Source organism: Pinus tabuliformis, chromosome 6, assembly GCF_031772625.1.
Source record: "Pinus tabuliformis cultivar Carrire ecotype Pingquan chromosome 6, CPIR1, whole genome shotgun sequence".
Lineage (NCBI taxonomy): Eukaryota > Viridiplantae > Streptophyta > Pinopsida > Pinales > Pinaceae > Pinus > Pinus tabuliformis.
The window spans coordinates 3,617,381-3,634,484 of record NC_142292.1 but is presented as its reverse complement, the minus strand read 5'-3'; the positions used below and the strand labels follow the sequence as shown (position 1 = coordinate 3,634,484).

The 17,104-nt window shown below is 37.0% G+C and overlaps 1 protein-coding gene across 1 annotated transcript in view; it reads left to right on the top strand.

Annotated features, from left to right (window-relative positions):
• Positions 1 to 17,104, top strand: part of LOC149256915 (uncharacterized) — a 268,484-nt gene that overhangs the window by 235,347 nt on the left and 16,033 nt on the right. The window contains exon 2 of the mRNA XM_089406570.1: positions 15,060 to 15,149. Coding sequence (XP_089262696.1) covers positions 15,060 to 15,149 — 90 coding nt within the window. The remainder of the gene's footprint in view (positions 1 to 15,059; positions 15,150 to 17,104) is intronic.

Sequence of the window (17,104 nt, the reverse complement as noted above, 5' to 3'; positions counted from 1 at the left end):
CTAATACCATTCTAATCTGAAAATGGAATGTACTTGTTTAAGGGTGCAAGGTATCCATTTCCCATAATTTCAAATGTGAGCTATACACTCCAAGTGACCTTTGAAAATGTGAAAACTTCTTATTTCTTATACAGAGATAGACTGTAGGGGCATTCACTGGACATGTCACCTCTAAAGAGAGGATAAGTTCCAGAGGCTACCTGGCCCTCTACAGGCTCTGCCTAAAGAAATAACAAAGTAAACACTTAGAAGTCTTTGACATACACATACTTGAAGTTTGATGTCTTGCGGAATAAGACAAATAACTTTCTGCAGCTAAATAGGTGATTATGTGTATATGCAAGTTATGTATATTTGCTATTTAACACTTTATATCAGTTTTGTTTAGCATATCATCTTCAGCAAATAAAGACATCAAAATGATGAAGCAGTTCACCCTTTCTGGGCTACATCTGCTAGATCAAACCTCTCAACTAGGCTTGTCCTCTTGTATTAAAAATGCTACAAAGGATAATACAAGAATATGAGTGTCTAGAAAGATAGATCTGACTGTAAATACAGAATCAGAAGATAGGAATTAGCTAAACATGCTCTTTTCCAAACACTAAATAGTGAAATTGTACCTTATACAGTACTTTCCCAAATTGGCCCTAGTGGCCCTTTAAACTTGCATGGAGAATTTCGAGGTGAAGATGACCTCAATTGGTTCTAAAACCTCTGCCATTAGACTCAGAAGGTCGAAAATAGTAGACATAGGCTTTTGAATCACCAAGAATGGATGAACATAGCCCCCAAATAGCTCAAGCACTGAAATGGCCCTAGTGGCCTTGAAAGCTTCCCTGAAGCTAAACAGTGAGAAGAATGCCTCAACAAGAAAAAAGAGCTGTAGAAATAGATTTAGAATACTGAAAACCTTCAAGAATGACCTTCGTTCCACATTCAATGGCTGCACAATTCCCAATGCAGCTCCCAAACTGATTTGGCCCTAGTGGCTCCTAGAACTTCCACGAAGCAAAATCACCTGCAAATGACCTCAAATGGCTGTGAAACCTGTGCCAATGGTTTTAGAAGGTCGAAGAGACCCAAAATCAAAAACAAATTCATCAAAAACGGACTTTCCTAGCCAAAGTTATGGCCATTTACTCCCAACTGCCAGCTGGTCCTAGAAAGACTCCAGCTAACTTTAGTTAGAGTCCAGATAGGACTGCCAATTATGGCGGGACTGCCCAAATTTGGCACTCCGCCAAATGTTCCGCCATGCTAACTGGCAGTTAACTCCATTAAATCCCGCATGTGACCGAAAATCTCGGGCTGGTGGTTTGCATTGGAGTTCGTGCCGGCAGTTAAGGGTTTAGACCCACGGTTCCGGGGCTGGGTCGTATGGCATGGGGTGCTGGCCCTTAGGGGCTGGCCCCTTTCATTTCCCGCCCTACACTAAATTAAACATTAAGAAATGTTTATGCCGCCCACATAACAAGATTCAAGTGTTTGGCGCAACGGTAAGTCGTGGCGCTTGTAGACTGTAGGTTGCGGGTTCAATACTCAGAACTACCAAAAATTTTAAACATGCGCCCAACATACTTGCTGATGTCATCCAGGCCATGTGGTGGCCTCCGAGCCTGCCACGTGGCAATTTTTGATTGGCTTCCCAGAATGGAATACTCCATGGAATATTCTATTTTAATTTTTTTTTAAACAAATTCAAAATTTCAATGTTATTGGGCAATTCTTCTTTTTAGCATAACTTTCTCATACGGTGACCATTTTCCGAACCGTTTGCGGCACTAGAATCAGGAAGACAAGCTCTATCCAATCATTTAGGTTCAAACTAGTTTTGAGCACTTTAAATTTTGACCATTTTACGACACTTGGTCCTGAGCTCCTGATCAGTCCATCACAGACAGACTTGAACCACAGATTCGAAACCCAAACTTTAGAGGGCAACAAGAGCCCAAATTCTGAATCAAGAAAAGAGAGCAAAAATAACCGGAACAACTAGCACAACAACCACATCAAATCAGAACTCCCTTACAATAGAATTATGTTCAAGGACTAGAAGAATAAGATGAGGAAGATCTGGTAATTGAAACAAATCAATTTTTCACTGTTGATGGGATGCCCATATTTCTGACCGAAGATGAGGAGTATGAAAAAGGTTTCGACATTCTAAAGGATGAGGACTACATCTTGGCAAATGATATTGTTTTGGAGGCCGAATCTGATGATTATTAGCGTGGTTACATGAATGCTTTGAGCGCACAACAGAGACAATAGCCTTTGAGGAGAAAAGATGTACCAGTCAATCCTATTTAGAAGAGGAAGGATGTTCAATCGAAGAACGATCCCCAAAACAATAAGAAAAAGGGAAAGGAGCTTGCCAATTAGAATTCCAGTAAGGTAAATCAACCATCAACAAGTAAAACTGCAAAAGAGAAAGACAATCAGTATAAGGATGGTGCAACGAAGGAGCAAATAGATAAGAGGGACATCGGTGTCAAAGGGGTAGATAAAGTCACATCTTTTAATTTATAAAGTGAAATTGCTAAATTGAAAGTGTCCATTCCTTTGACTAAGCTTGTTAAGAATAGCCATTAAAAACACCATGTGTCTAGAATACTGCAAATTGATCCTTTGTCTGACATGGTGAATGTTGAGGATGATCACCCTGAACTTATTTTTGGTCAATCTATAGAAGGTCTACTAGAAGATAGCGAAGTCCCGCCCTTTTATTTGAGTCTTAGACTATATGAGTATATTCTTCATAATGTTATGCTTGATTCCAGAGCTTCCCACAATTTGATGCCCAAGGCCATCATGGAAAAGCTGGGCCTGGATATCACTCGAAAATATCATGATTTGTATTCATTTGATTCTGGTAGAGTTTGCTACATTGGTATCATCAAATATTTGGTGGTTTCCTTAGATCAAATCCCAGCCAAGAATGTCTTTATGGATGTGGTAGTAGCTGATATACCACCTCAATTTGGTATGTTGTTGTCTAGATCGTGGGGAGCCAAACTCAAAGGAAATTTACAACTTGACTTCTCTTATGCTACAATCCCTGTTTTCGATCAATTGAGGAATTTGTACCGGGAAAATAAGATGAAGTATATGATCACTAGTAAGGAGAAACCCATAATTCATCTAATAAATGTTGTACATACAGATTTAGAGTCTTTTGTTTTGTACAATTATAGTGGATTAAATGATGTAGATATTCAACTTGTAGAAGTAGATGATGTACCATAAATTTCTGAGAGTTTTAGAGCAGTTCTTAATAAAGAAAAGGAAAAGATGGAAATTCCTTCTGAGCAGCCTCTACAAGAACAAAAATTTAGTGAAGAGCAGGCAAATGAAGCAACCAACAAAGGTAAGATCAAAAGTAAAGCAGAATTCCAACATCTAGAAGATGAAGCCGGCCTTTGGAGCATGGACTTCGATGGTGCTTTGGGTAAAGATGATGCAGGTATTGGAATTTGGATTCAAAGTCCTGTTTTTCAGCTAGACAAAGTCCCAAGTAATGTTAGAGTGTGTTCCTATAAATTAGATTTTGATTGCTCTAATAATGAAGCGGAGTACGAGGCATTGATTACAGGTCTAAAATTTTTGAAGAAGCTAGGTGCAAAAAGGATTTTTGTTTATGGTGATTCCGAGCTAGTGATTAAGCAAGTAAAAGGAGAATATCAAGCGAAGAATCCATGGATGAGAGCTTATAGGAATGCAATCATGGATATCTTGAAAATTTTTCCAGAATGCACATTGACAGCGGTTTTGATAAGTCAAAACATCATTGTTGATTCACTTGCTACAACAGCAAGCAATATGAAAATTCCAATGAATTCTAGCAATAAATTTGAAATTCATGTCAAACATAGGCCTACTGTTCCTGATAATCTGAGATATTGGCAAGTTTTCTGGGATGATAATGAAATTAATTCCTTTTTGCAAAATGCAGGGAAGTTGAAGAATGATTTCATTGATGATGTTTATGATTTTGATGAACAAGGCCTTGAGGTAAATCATATGGATGTTTTATAGCTAAAGGATAATGTTATTCCTAGAGGTCTTATACCTTTAGAGTTGTTTGATCAAGATGATGTGGCGAGAGAACCAATCTTGGTTCCTACTGACAAAGGAGTTGAAGATGTAAACATTGGGATAGTGGACCAGCCCAAGATTGTTAAGTTATCAAAAACTTTATCTCCTGAATCAAAGGCTAAGTATGTTAACTTGCTTTCTGAATTTTCTGATGTTTTTGCATGGGATTGCTCAGATCTGAAAGTATATGAAAAGAACATCATTCATCATACCGTTCCTATCAAGCCATATCAAAAACCTTTTAGACAAAAGTTGAGGAGAATCAATCCAAAGTTGCTGCCATCCATCGAGAAAGAGGTAAATAGATTGCTTAAAGTTGGTATCATTGTTCCAATTATATTCTCTGATTGGATTTCAAATTTGGTCTCGGTATGAATAAAGACTGGAGAGATAAGGCTGTGCATTGATTTCCCTAACATAAATAAAGTATCCCTGAAAGATAATTACCCTCTTCATAAGATGGACCATATTCTACAAAGAGCAGTTGGAGCATCACAAATGCCACTACTAGATGGCTACTCAGGTTAGAATCATATCTTGGTGCACGAAAAAGACCAAGACAAAACTGCCTTCACAACACCATGGGGAACTTTTTAGTATGCCAAGATGCCATTTGGGCTAAAGAATGTCAGGGCCACTTTTCAATGGGCCATGGATATATCTTTTGCTAACGAGAAGGATGTTTTCTTGGTCGTTTATTTAGATGACTTGACAGTATTTTCTGGTTCTGATGATGAGCACTTACACCACATCAGGATTGTTTTTCAGAAATGCAGTGCATTCAGGATTTCTTTAAATCCAAAGAAGAGTCTTTTTGCCATGGAGGAAAGTAAACTCATCGGTCATATAATTTCTAAAGATTGTATTCACATTGATCCTTCAAGGGTGGAGGCAATCCAGCAAATAGACTTTCCATGCAACAAAAAGGAGATTCAATATTTCAATGGTAAGATGAACTTCTTATGCAGATTTATACCAAATTTGGTTGAGAATTTGCGTGAGTTAACTAATATGTTGAAGAAGAAAAACATTGTGAAATGGACCGAGGATGCCATGAAACCTTTCAACTTGGTAAAGCTTGCTTTGACCACAGCCCCAGTTTTGATCAGTGTCGATTATACTCATGATTTTATTATATTTTCATTTGCATCTGAGCACACTTTGGCTGCGGTGTTGATGCAAAAGAAGGATCAGGTGGAACAACCCATTTCATTTTTTAGTTGGACTATCATAGATGTTGCTTTGTGCTATAACATCATTGAGAAACAAGCTTTGGCTCTTATAAAGGCATTGAAGGATTTCTGAGTTTACATTCTGCATTCACATACCATAGCATATGTTCCTACCACCGATGTGCAAACTGACCCGGAGGGAAGAAGGGGTAAGTGGATAGCAACGATGTTAGAGTATGATCTTGAGATTAAGCCTACCAAACTGATCTAAGGTCAAGGCTTGGAAAGAGTCATGGCTAGGTTGAATCTTCATGCTCTATACATAAATCTCATTGCAGCAATGTTAGATGATGAAGGTGGTGGCACACTCATTCAGGTTTAAGAGATGTTTCTCAACTCACCTTGGTATTCTGATATAGTATATGTTCTTTAGCATCTTTCTCCTCCTCCTGGAATGTCAAGAAGTAAAGGTAGATCACTAAAACTAAAGTCTGCAAATTTCTACATTTTAGATAGTGCTCTCTATTGGAAAGATCCAAGAGGGGTTCTCCTTAATTGTTTGGTTGAAAATGAAGCTCAACAGGTAATGAATGATTTCCATAGAGGAGATTGTGGGGGTCACTTGTTTTGGAAAACAAAAATAATGAAATCTTGAGAGTAGGATATTATGGGCCATCTTTGTTTTCAAATTTATATAAGACAGTCATGAGATACCACAAATGTCAAGTTTTTAAAGGAAAAAGGAAGTTGCCTCCTCTTCCTCTGAAATTGATTGTAGTTAATGCACCTTTCCAGTAGTGGGGGCTTGATTTCATAGGAGAAATTCATCCTACATCATCAGCACAACACATATGGATTTTGATGGCTACCGATTACTTCACCAAATGGATCGAAGCCATTCTGACAAGGCAAGCTACGAACATGGTAATCATTCAGCTTTTAGAGTCCAATATCTTGTCTCGTTTTGGTTGACCTCAAAAGATTATTACAAATAATGTAGTATCATTTAAGTCAAAGAGAATGGTTGAGTTTTGCAACAAATACAACATCACATTGGGTCATTCCATGGCATACTACCCGCAGGGCAATGGACTATCTGAGTCTTCAAATAAATCCTTGCTAAACATTATTAAGAAGATGTTGGAAGCAAACAAAAAGAATTGGCATTGGAAGCTTGTCAATGCTTTGTGGGCTGACAGAGTAAGCAGCAAGAAATCAATAGGCATGTTGCCTTTGGAATTGGTTTATGGTATTGATACAATGTTTCCCACATCCCTTGCAGTCCCGGTCATGAGATTGTTGCAAGAAGCCGAAAGTGAAGAGGATGGTATTCATCACCGAATCAATCAAATGATTCACCTTCAATAAACAAGAGAAGAGGTTTCTCAAAAAACTTTATGACTGCAAGAGAAGATAAAGAAGATTTATGACCGCAAAACCAAGGCAGAAAAGTTTCAGCTGGAAGATGTAGTGTTACGATGGGATGCATGAAATGAAGAAAATGAAAAGCATGGTAAGTTTGACAATCTATGGAAAGGACCTTATAAAATCTCAGCCTATCGAGGATAGAATACATTTTTATTAAAGGAAATGGATGGTCAAGAATGCTCAGGAGGACCAGTGAATGGTAGGCTCCTAAAACACTATTATTTCTGATGCAATTTGTTGAAGTAGCTTCACTATCATTGTATATACCAATTTGCTTTCCTTGCAAGATTAGAAGTACAATGTCATTTGAGATTGGGGCCCAAACTAAAGGCTATAAAGCTTAAATGATTTGTGCTTATTTTAGTTGGTTTTTAAGTTAGTTTAGAGTCAATTGTGAGTCAGTCTTCAGTTTGGATCGAGTGATCAATTTTCATAATTTTCAAAAAAGTTTTCAGTATTTCATTTTTTTGATCGTATTGGCCCAATCAGCTAGGCACTTGATCTACGGTGTTCTTGACACCAAAAAGGAGCTTCCATCCCCAATAAGGCTAATGTTAGTGTTAGTATATGCATATTTCCATCAGGGATCAAATCTTCTCTTTGCATTTCATTTTAGGTGTCTCATACTAAATTTTGGATCATTCCATTAGGTCATGTTAAAATGGTCCACTGATGGTTTTTTTTTCTTAGAAAATCAAATCTTCCCTCATGAGGCACATTTGCTAACCCATTTTTCCATGTTGTATTCAGTTGAGGTTTCAAATATGTTACTTTAGGTGTCAAGGCAATTGTCTTTCCATTAGGTTTTAGGGTTCATTTCCAAGGTATTTCCATTAGGTCTTAGGGTTCATTTCCAAGGTCAAAAGCATGATTTCAAGTGTAACTAAAGGGTAGCAAAGGTATGAGAATGACCAATAAACAAAGAGTGATTTCCAGTAAGTCATGATGATTGTACAAAGATATTTTGTCACTAATGTAATTTTCATCTCAAAAACATGTTTCTGAGATGAAAATAGAGTATTTTTAGTTAATTTATATTCTTTTGATGTAATTAAATCCATTTTGAATAATAGGTGTTCCTTGCTGACCCAAACATTTCTCCTTGCTGCAAGAAAATGAAACCACTAAAGAAATTAGTTCAATCCAGGCATCATCCACTTGAAAAGAGGAAAAGAGAGAAAGGTATTAAACAAATATTTGGAGGAAAGAAGAAAAAGTTCCAAAAGATTAGAAAGTGGCTTTTCTTTAAAGAAAAATCAAAATCACCTCTATATAAGATGTCAAACTCCTTTTCCAAATTCATCACTTTCATTTGACAAAGAGAAAGAAGAGCCTTGAAGGAGAGAGGAGAATTGAGGCTAATTGGTGGCTAAGGAGAAGTGGCACTATGCATAGGAGATAGGGCACTGCACACAGAGCAGTTTGAGGAGGCGCTACGCATAGAGGCGGAGCGTTGCGCATAGGGCATTTTCTCCAGTGTAAATTTGAATGGTGCTACGAATAGATCCGGAGCACTGCACACCTGTAGGTTGTGCTACGCATAGGGCCATAAAGTGCCAAAACATCATATCAACCACTCAAAACGTATTGTTTTCCTTCTATAGCTTATAAAAAAGTAAGTGTAATCTCTGATCTATCCTCTTGGCATTCAATTCATCAGTTTGAAGTTGGTTTTCTATTTCAAAACTCAAACCCTAGATTGCATACAAATCCCTCGACCTTTTGCTTAAAACCTAATTCCCTCAAACACATCCCTCCACTTATTCCTTGAAACCTAATCCCTCCTATAAATCCCTCCATATACCTTTTACCCTAATTCCCTCAAAAATATACCTCCATATCCCTTATTCCCTAATCACCAAAGAAAAACCCTAAAACCCTATTTGCTAAACAGTCCTTACCAAGAAAAAAGACACTCCTTCTCACTCTCATATCATATATATTTCATCCTACATTACATAAGTTCATCTCCCCTTTCCATATCCCTAATCACCAATACTCACTCCTTCATTACTTTCTCTAGGGTTACACAACTTCAAAATTCGACAAACATGGACAAATAGGATAGAGATTATGAGGAGGAGGAAAATAGTGGCAATGAAAGTTTGAGAGATGAACCTTGACATCAGAGAAAACTAAATAAGGGAGGTAGAATTATCAGGGAGGAATCATCAAACATCAGAGAGTTATAGGCTTCTAATATGACTGTCACTTGTTTCAGACATCTAGGGTGTTATGAGTTTTCTGACAGGTGGAAAGAGTTCAACATCATACCGAGCTGACCAGGCTTTTTGTAGCCAATCTCCATGATAACAAAGTAACTCTTGCTGGGGTGACATTTACAGTTTCATCTTCTATCATTACTGATGCCACAAGGATTCCAAATGTGGGGGAAAAATGGTGTAAGGCACAAGATTTGGATGAGCACTACTATAAGACATACATCAAATCCAGGTACAGAAATGAAAAGAAGAGGACCTTTCTTTTCAAGTTCCTTGAAGACAAGTATGTCCCTATGATGAGGATCATTATGAAGTATTTTACATGTGAGGGCAGATTTTCTAGATTTTACACCTATCACATTAGGCTTCTTATGCACTTCACAAGGGTGAAAATGTTGAGAATCCCTTATTTCTTATTTGGGAACATTGAGAAGATGGCCTGCATTGTACAGAAAAAGCCATACCCCCAGCGGATGAGTAGTATCTATCACTATTCCCTAATTAAGATGATTGTGCTACATCATCTCAAGCTCCTCAACATCTCCTGGGATACATTTATTGCCAATGACATCTTTAATGGTCTTCAGATTCCTCCATTAGTGCCTCAAGAAGTAGAAAGGCCTTCCAGCAATGCCAAAGTAAAGAAAGATGAGAAGGTTAAAGAGACTAAAGCTGTTGAGGAGCTAGAAGCCTACAAGAGATATCAGAGAGGGGATAGAAAGTTGTTTGAAGTAGATAGGCAAGTGTTTACTCAACTTGATGTGGAAGGGGCCTTTCCTTCTTCATCGACACAACAGGTACAACAGGTGAAATAGCTGCATAAAGGGAAAGAAAAGGTTATGGAGGAAAGCCTTGATGATGAGGAGGAAAGGGATTTTGATTTGATGGAAGATGATGAACCAGAACGACCAAACATCCATCATGGCATTGAGATAGTTGACTTGGAGGCCCAAGATGAGGCAACAAATGAAAACATAATCATAAGGGAAAAAGATGAACAGATCCAAGCACTGATGGACAAACTTTACAAGAGCTAAGTATGTCATTTCATACCTTGAGCAAGATAACAAGCAGCTAACTGAAAAACAAGTTCTCGTGGAGCTGGAACTTCTCAAAGCAAAGAGGCAAGGTGACAAGGGCAAGTCACTAATGAAAGAGGAAGAAACACCGACTACCTTGACTGCAAAATAAAGAATTGAGAAAGAAATTGAGGAGGATAGAGAAACTTGGCTTGACAGGGTCAATTTGCATTTGAAGAAGCTACTACAAAAGGCCAATAGGGACAATCAAATCATCAGGCACATGGCTCGCCATTACAGGACCCAGAACAAGATTTGCAACATAAGGGTCAAGCAAATGAAAAGAAGGATAAAACAAGCACTTAAAGGAAAAAAGGAGGATGATAGGCTTAGGTTGCTTGCTTAAGCTTCCTTGGCTAAGCAAGACACTTGATGGTGGTGTTCTCCACAATTTTGAGCAACTTTTGAAGAATTTTTTCCTTTTGAAGAATTTGGCAGTTCTTGACACAACAATTTTGGCTCTATGTGCAGCGCCACTGGCGTTGCACTTTTCCTAGGCACATAAAATTAGGAAATGGTCATAATTTTTGGATTCCTAATGATGAGTAGATGCACCATGTGCATTTTCTAAGCTTTTAGAGAAAAATTGGTCAACCAAAAGGTCAAAAAACACCCAAAAAATGACCTTTCTACCCTTTTTTGGACACACAGAAGTAGTCTTTGGAGAATCAATGCTTGAGGCGTCAAATTAGCTTGAAATGACAAAATTCAAGATTTTCTGGAAAGAATACTTGAAGAGCTTTCCAATGAGCTGTCATGAGCTCAATTTGGACACTGCTAAGGCCTCCAAAATGGCCCTGAAAAAGCATTGCGCATAGAGCTTGGGTACTGCGCATATGACAAAAGTTGTGTTGAGTTTCCATTTCATTGTGCCTTGACTGTAATTTTGGGTTTCCTCTCATGGATGGTGTTTTACTGATGTAAATGACAACTAGGCATGTAAATATGATGGATAATAAGTACTAGAAGGTAGATTCATTAGATTAAAAGTTATCTTGAGGACAAATGAATCAGTTTACTCACTTTTAGAGGAAAGTTGTTAGGATGCTTGGATTCTAGTTGCTTGTTCAGTTTTGGTTAGATTAGATCCTCATCTTAGGGATTAGACCCCTGAGAATGGGAGGAGGTTGAATCAATGTCTATATCTTCTTGTTCTTTCTCATTGTAAATTGTTGGACTCAGTGGGATGCTTATGCTTTGAGCAGACATCATTTTGTATCAGTTTTAGCAGGAGATTAATGAAAAGTTGAATTTATTTCTTTGGGATCCATGTGGTATGATTTTTAGTTCAATTTTTCTTATGTTTTCATGTGTTAAAATATATTGTTGACTCCATTTCATCATTTCATACTCTTTAAGTGGATGTTTTCAAGTTGATAGGCAGAATCCATAATATTTATGCTCTGTTTTGGGAAAATATTCATAGTCTATATTTTCTTCAGTCTAGGAAGAATCCATGTTGCTTGCATGCTCTTTCTAGGTCCTCACCGGTCTTGAAAAACCTCACCCATAAAACCCTAGAGTGTTGAGCCTTGTGCCTACCTTGCCCCATTGAACACCTTGTAATTTTGACCTAATTTCCTTGCCCTAACTGTTTTCCTCCTCCTGATCCAGCAAAACCCCTTCAAAATCAAATCAAACCCTATGCTACTATACCTAGCCTAATATCGTTTTCTTGATCCAGTCATCTTGGCTGAGATCCTTATGGAGAGAGTCCTCTCCTGGCATAGTAGGGCAAGCTACTTGGCTAAGTGTGGTTTTTGGTTACCCTGGCATTGCCTTCCTTCAGCCTAAGGTTCAATCTAGGTGATAACATAGTCAAAGGATTGTAATCATCCATTCCAAAATTGTTCAATAGATCTCCAATGCACTTCTTCTGAGAGAGGAATACAAACTTTGGATGTTAAGTTACATCAATACCAAGATAGTAGTGAAAACATTTCAAAACCTTTCCTCGGTTCTTTATTTATTGTTAGTGTGAAGTTTCTTAGAAGGTGTACCAACAACACTTCACTTAAGTCACTAGGGGATAGGTGATCCTAACAACAAGTCGATGGATGCTAGCGATTCATATCTGCAATAGAAATGAAAAACTTGCAAAAAAATGTATAGATGATCCAGAATACAAAGTAGTAGTAAAAATATCCAATGCAATAACCCAAATGGAAAGACTTTAATTGAATAAATATTTTATTAAAAACACCCATTGAAGGATATATACAGATGGTTCTGTAAGTCCCTCTCCATGGGATGCATCCTTTGATATCCTTGATGCTTCAAAAAATGATTTTCTCTCTCAATATTTGAAAAACCCATACAAAATGTGGAGAACTCGAATGGGAGCTCAAAAGAAAAAAGAGGATCATGGTGAATAATGAATGAAAAACCCTCCTATTTATAACAAAGTATTGGGTTAATCTCGAAAATGGACAATAATAAAATAATATTAACCAAATCAAGATCTAACTGCTTGGAATATTTTATTATATTTATTGGAGAGGGAAATGATATTTAAAATGGTCAAATATCTTTATTTAGAAATAATTAACAAATAAAATGATTTATTAATTATTTCACAAGAATTAGGAATGATGTGAAATCAAAATAATTATTAAATAGTGATTTAACAATTATTCCAATAAAAAAATAAGGAAAATTAAATCAATAGTGATTTATTTAATTATAACTAAGGGATTTAGTCAAATGTGACCAAGAACAATTATTAAATAATTATCTATTAATTATTCCTAGAGAAAATTAAATAAATAATTATTTATCTAATTATTCTCATGAGTTTTTTTTATTTAAATAAGAAACTAATTTAATAAAAGTGGTTTACTAAATTATTTTCCACAATGAAAGTGATTTTACTATGGTAAAATTAAATCTACATGGTGTATTTCGATCCACTTAGTTAGAAATTGATAGGTGATCATAATTTTGTGATAATAAATTTCCCCCACACGTATGAGCGTGAGGAGAAAATAATATGATTGAAATACGTTGTAGGTTATACTTCCATGAGACACCAAAAGGGGAGTCAAAGAGAGAGAGAAATAATTGAAGCAAGTCAAGGACAAACAAATAATGGAGGGGGTGAGACCTTCTAAACTGATGGAAGTCACCTTTTATGTGGGAGTACATGATCTCAAATGAGGCGAGGGAGGCATACCCATACACGTCGAGATACATGCGTAGAAATAATAATGATGACACCAACAATGTGGGAATGAGCTACAAAGTACATGATACACTGACATCAATGGGCCAGAAAACAATACAATTGATCCCATATACATAATGTGCCTGGAAAAACATAGGCCAAGACTGAATACAATAACATCTAAGTATATAATATATAATTCCCCTCAAGATGACATGGTGAGGGGGGATCACAACCAAGGAAGCCCTGCTGAATAGGAAAGGGCTCTGATGATCCAAGATCTTTTACTTATAGATGCATCGGAATTACATATAATAGATCTAATTAACCATGAAATTTTTAAGAACATAAACAATGCATAAATAATCAGAAGAGCATAAAAACCATGATACAATGATTTGATTATGGAGTTCGTCCAATTTGGACTATGTCTCCCGACCCTGCTCAATAGTGGGGAGGCCTTCATTCAATTAGTGGAATAAAAGAGATAAAAGTACAAGAAACAAGAAATTACAACCCTTATACCTCCAAGCTGAAATATGGGTAGAGAATGGAGATACCAACTTTAGAAATAGACAGTACCACTAAACTCCTGGTGAAAAATAGTGCAAAAACGCCTATCCAAACTCCCAATTTCGATAATACGACCTTTTGCAACCTCTCGGAACCTCCCTGTTACTGATGTCGAGGTCCAACCTGTTTCCAGGGTCAAGTTTTGCTGCATGCATGTGCTTCTGAACTATTCTGTTGACCACCCGCCGCCGCCTCCCCCCCCCCCCCCTCTTTTCTGACACAAGAACTATATATATAAGCATGGTGGTATCCCTCAAACCTGGGCAATTTTAACATAATAACCAAGTTAGGCAAGCAGAATCAGGCTAGAAGGATATATGGAAACAACCTTATAATAATGGTGAAGTCCTGTTTAAACATAGAAAAACCCATTAACTGCATATAAGGCTAGGTGGAATGTCTATCGGTCCTTTTAACTATCGACAGACAGTCCAAAACCAATACAAAGACACTTCTACGATACATGGACCCGCCAATTTAAAAAACACAATATATAATATATCACGTTGTTATAGACATATTTGGGCACATCGACCCCAAAATCATATTTCAATGTATTAGGGCTCATCAACCCCTAAAAGAGTTGTTTCATACCCTAAAGGAACTAAGTCACTTGAGTACATCATTCCCCAAAAGTTCCATTTGAGAAATCATCCAGAAAGTGCCTAAATTGAACCATACTGACTACTACACTTTCAAAGTGCGATGCAGACTGACTGCTACACTTTCAGGGTGTGATGCATACTATTTAGGCCTTCTATAAGGTGTGATGGGAGAGGATGGACAAATTTCGGGGATAGTTTGTTAGTTGGTTTCTCATGGAATATTCTAGAAACTTCTCCTGTGCCACTTGCCTCTCTAAATTCACCCAAGGATGAACAAGGGAACTAGGAAACCATCGCCAATCCCCTCCCTTGTGGAACCAATTGTAACAAGTGAAATGACACTAATAAAACCCCATGGATGACTCACACTCTTTTGAATATCTATAAATTGATCTCCCATCCTAGAGATCAGAAGGTTGAATTGTTGTGAATTGCAAGTAGGTGTTGTTAGTTTGTGATTGAGGAGAGAGCATTGTATTCTTGTTGGTGTGTTCTTGCTAATTCATGAGGTGAAGAAGGATTGATGCTAGGACGATGGCGCTGGATCAAACAACTAGGTTGTAATTCTCCTTATTATTAATAACGTTCTTTAGGATTTTTCCCAATTGATTGTGTAATTGTGAATGCTTTTATTTGTTCATTATATATCTGATTCTATAATGTTTATGTTGTAATAGATCACGATGCTTTGACAGTTCTTTGTTGCTGTACTTGTGCAGGTAATCTCCAAGCATGTTAAGTACGGGGAGGAGTTACGAGATTTGCCAAAGGAGAGAGAGATCAGACAAGGGATCAAGCGAAAGTTCCAGGTTGGTTTTCTACTATCTTTCTCTTATCTGTTACACATAGGAAAGATCATTGAATTGCTTTAAACTATTGTTTCTAGGGTAGCTGCCAAACCTAGAGGGTTAGTCATTCAACAATACACTAATTTTCCCATAAACAAATTGATGACTCCGCTGGGGAATGAACAGATGTTTGTTTGTTGTTATTATTTGCTTTATGTTCAATTATATAAACTATAGACAGAGTCTAAAGCCATCCAGGTAGCTTTCGAACTGCTCATGCTCTGCAATTGCATAGTAGATGAATGCTGCTTCAGTCAATCTATGGTTTAGTTTATGAATTAAACATTTGAATTGCAAGCACATCTGGATGCCCTTTTGGTAGCTCAATAACCTCTCAAGACATTCCATCATACTTTTCTCATCATTGTTCATCAAAATCAAGCTTTATTTCATTGAAAACTGCTCCACATTTGAGCCAAAACCTCTTTCAGTTGTGCTCTTTGGACCATCGCATTGTCTTCCACTGTGTTCCAGTATGCATCCCACCTCCCGAGTGTAGAAAGTGCAATGCATATTATTTTCTGTGAAGCCTAGGTGCGATGATTGACTGAACTCATTGTTCCCATCTAGGACTTGAGGGTTTTTTATTTGTTTTCAGTTTTGTTTGGTTGTTTTGCTGCATATGAATAGTGCCTCTTCACTGAAGCTTACTTGCATCACTTAGATCAGCCTCAATTACATTAGGATTAGTGAATGTTTTTGTGTATTTTTTCCTCATTTACAATCCTTCGTTGAAAAGTTTTTTTAGTCGATTTGTCACTTTGATACAAAAGTGTCGTAATTGTCATTTTTTGTCAAAAAGAGAAGTGCCATAAATTCTTCCTTCCCTTGATAATCGATTAAAATTTTCTTGATGCATTTGATTTGATTTGTTTACATTCAAATTATCGAAAGCATTTTTGCTCAAAATTGAAAGTGTCATTTTGAGTCTTCCTTTCCCTTTTGATGAAAAAATTGTCGAAAATGTCATTTTGAGTGCAATATTTTATATCTTTGCTGCTTTTAGTTTTCCTTTTTGCATCTTTCACATTAAGGAAAGCGAAAACAAATACATGCATTTTCATTTAGCATTTTTGATTTGTGTGCGAAAAGATGATTCAGGGAAATGCACTAGTGTGTGCTCTTTTCTCTTTGCTTAAAAGTAATTTAATCTTCTTTCCCTAGTAGCTAGGATTTTCATTGTTTAAATAAACAAAATATTGTTTATCATTGTAGATTGCAACTTAGGAATTTCAGATCATCATTACACGGTGAAACATTGAAAGGAAAACTCTAAGAAAGATCAACTTTAAAATGAACTTCAATGAACCTAACAACGCTTTGGAACTTAACGCAACATATCTAGAGGTCTAGGCTAGAGACGTGTTCCAGCGTTGTTAAAACTAGTGGCTATCATTTTCATTGAAGGTTGGGTGATTCCTCCTCTTTGATATGGCAAGTGCTAGCATGGAGTTGTGCTCCCCGTACTGTCACATATATATTGGGAGACCACAATAGGCTTAAATCCTTTATCTATAGGAAACCGAGTATGTCGCCTTATTGATCGCCATGCACTGAACACAATATTCGGGAAGATTAACTGTCGTACATAAGTCCTTGGTAATTTCTCTTTAATTTATCACCAAGGTGTATATTGCAGTTTTGCGATTGGTTTGGTAATCCCTTTGTCTAGATTCTCCAGAGTAGTCACTTTTGCTCCTTTTCGACTCTCTAAAAGAAAAGGTCCATCTGAGCACTTGTCCTTTCAGGCTCATTAAAAATCGAAGGAGACTAGAGTCATCTTTAGCTTTTTCTTGACTCTTAAAAACTGAAAAAGAAAAGTTGTGTCCAAGCGTCATTAAAATTAATTGAATTCTGAATAACATGACTTTCCCATTAATTTTGAGTTGATCAATTAGTCCACAATCGTGGAATAA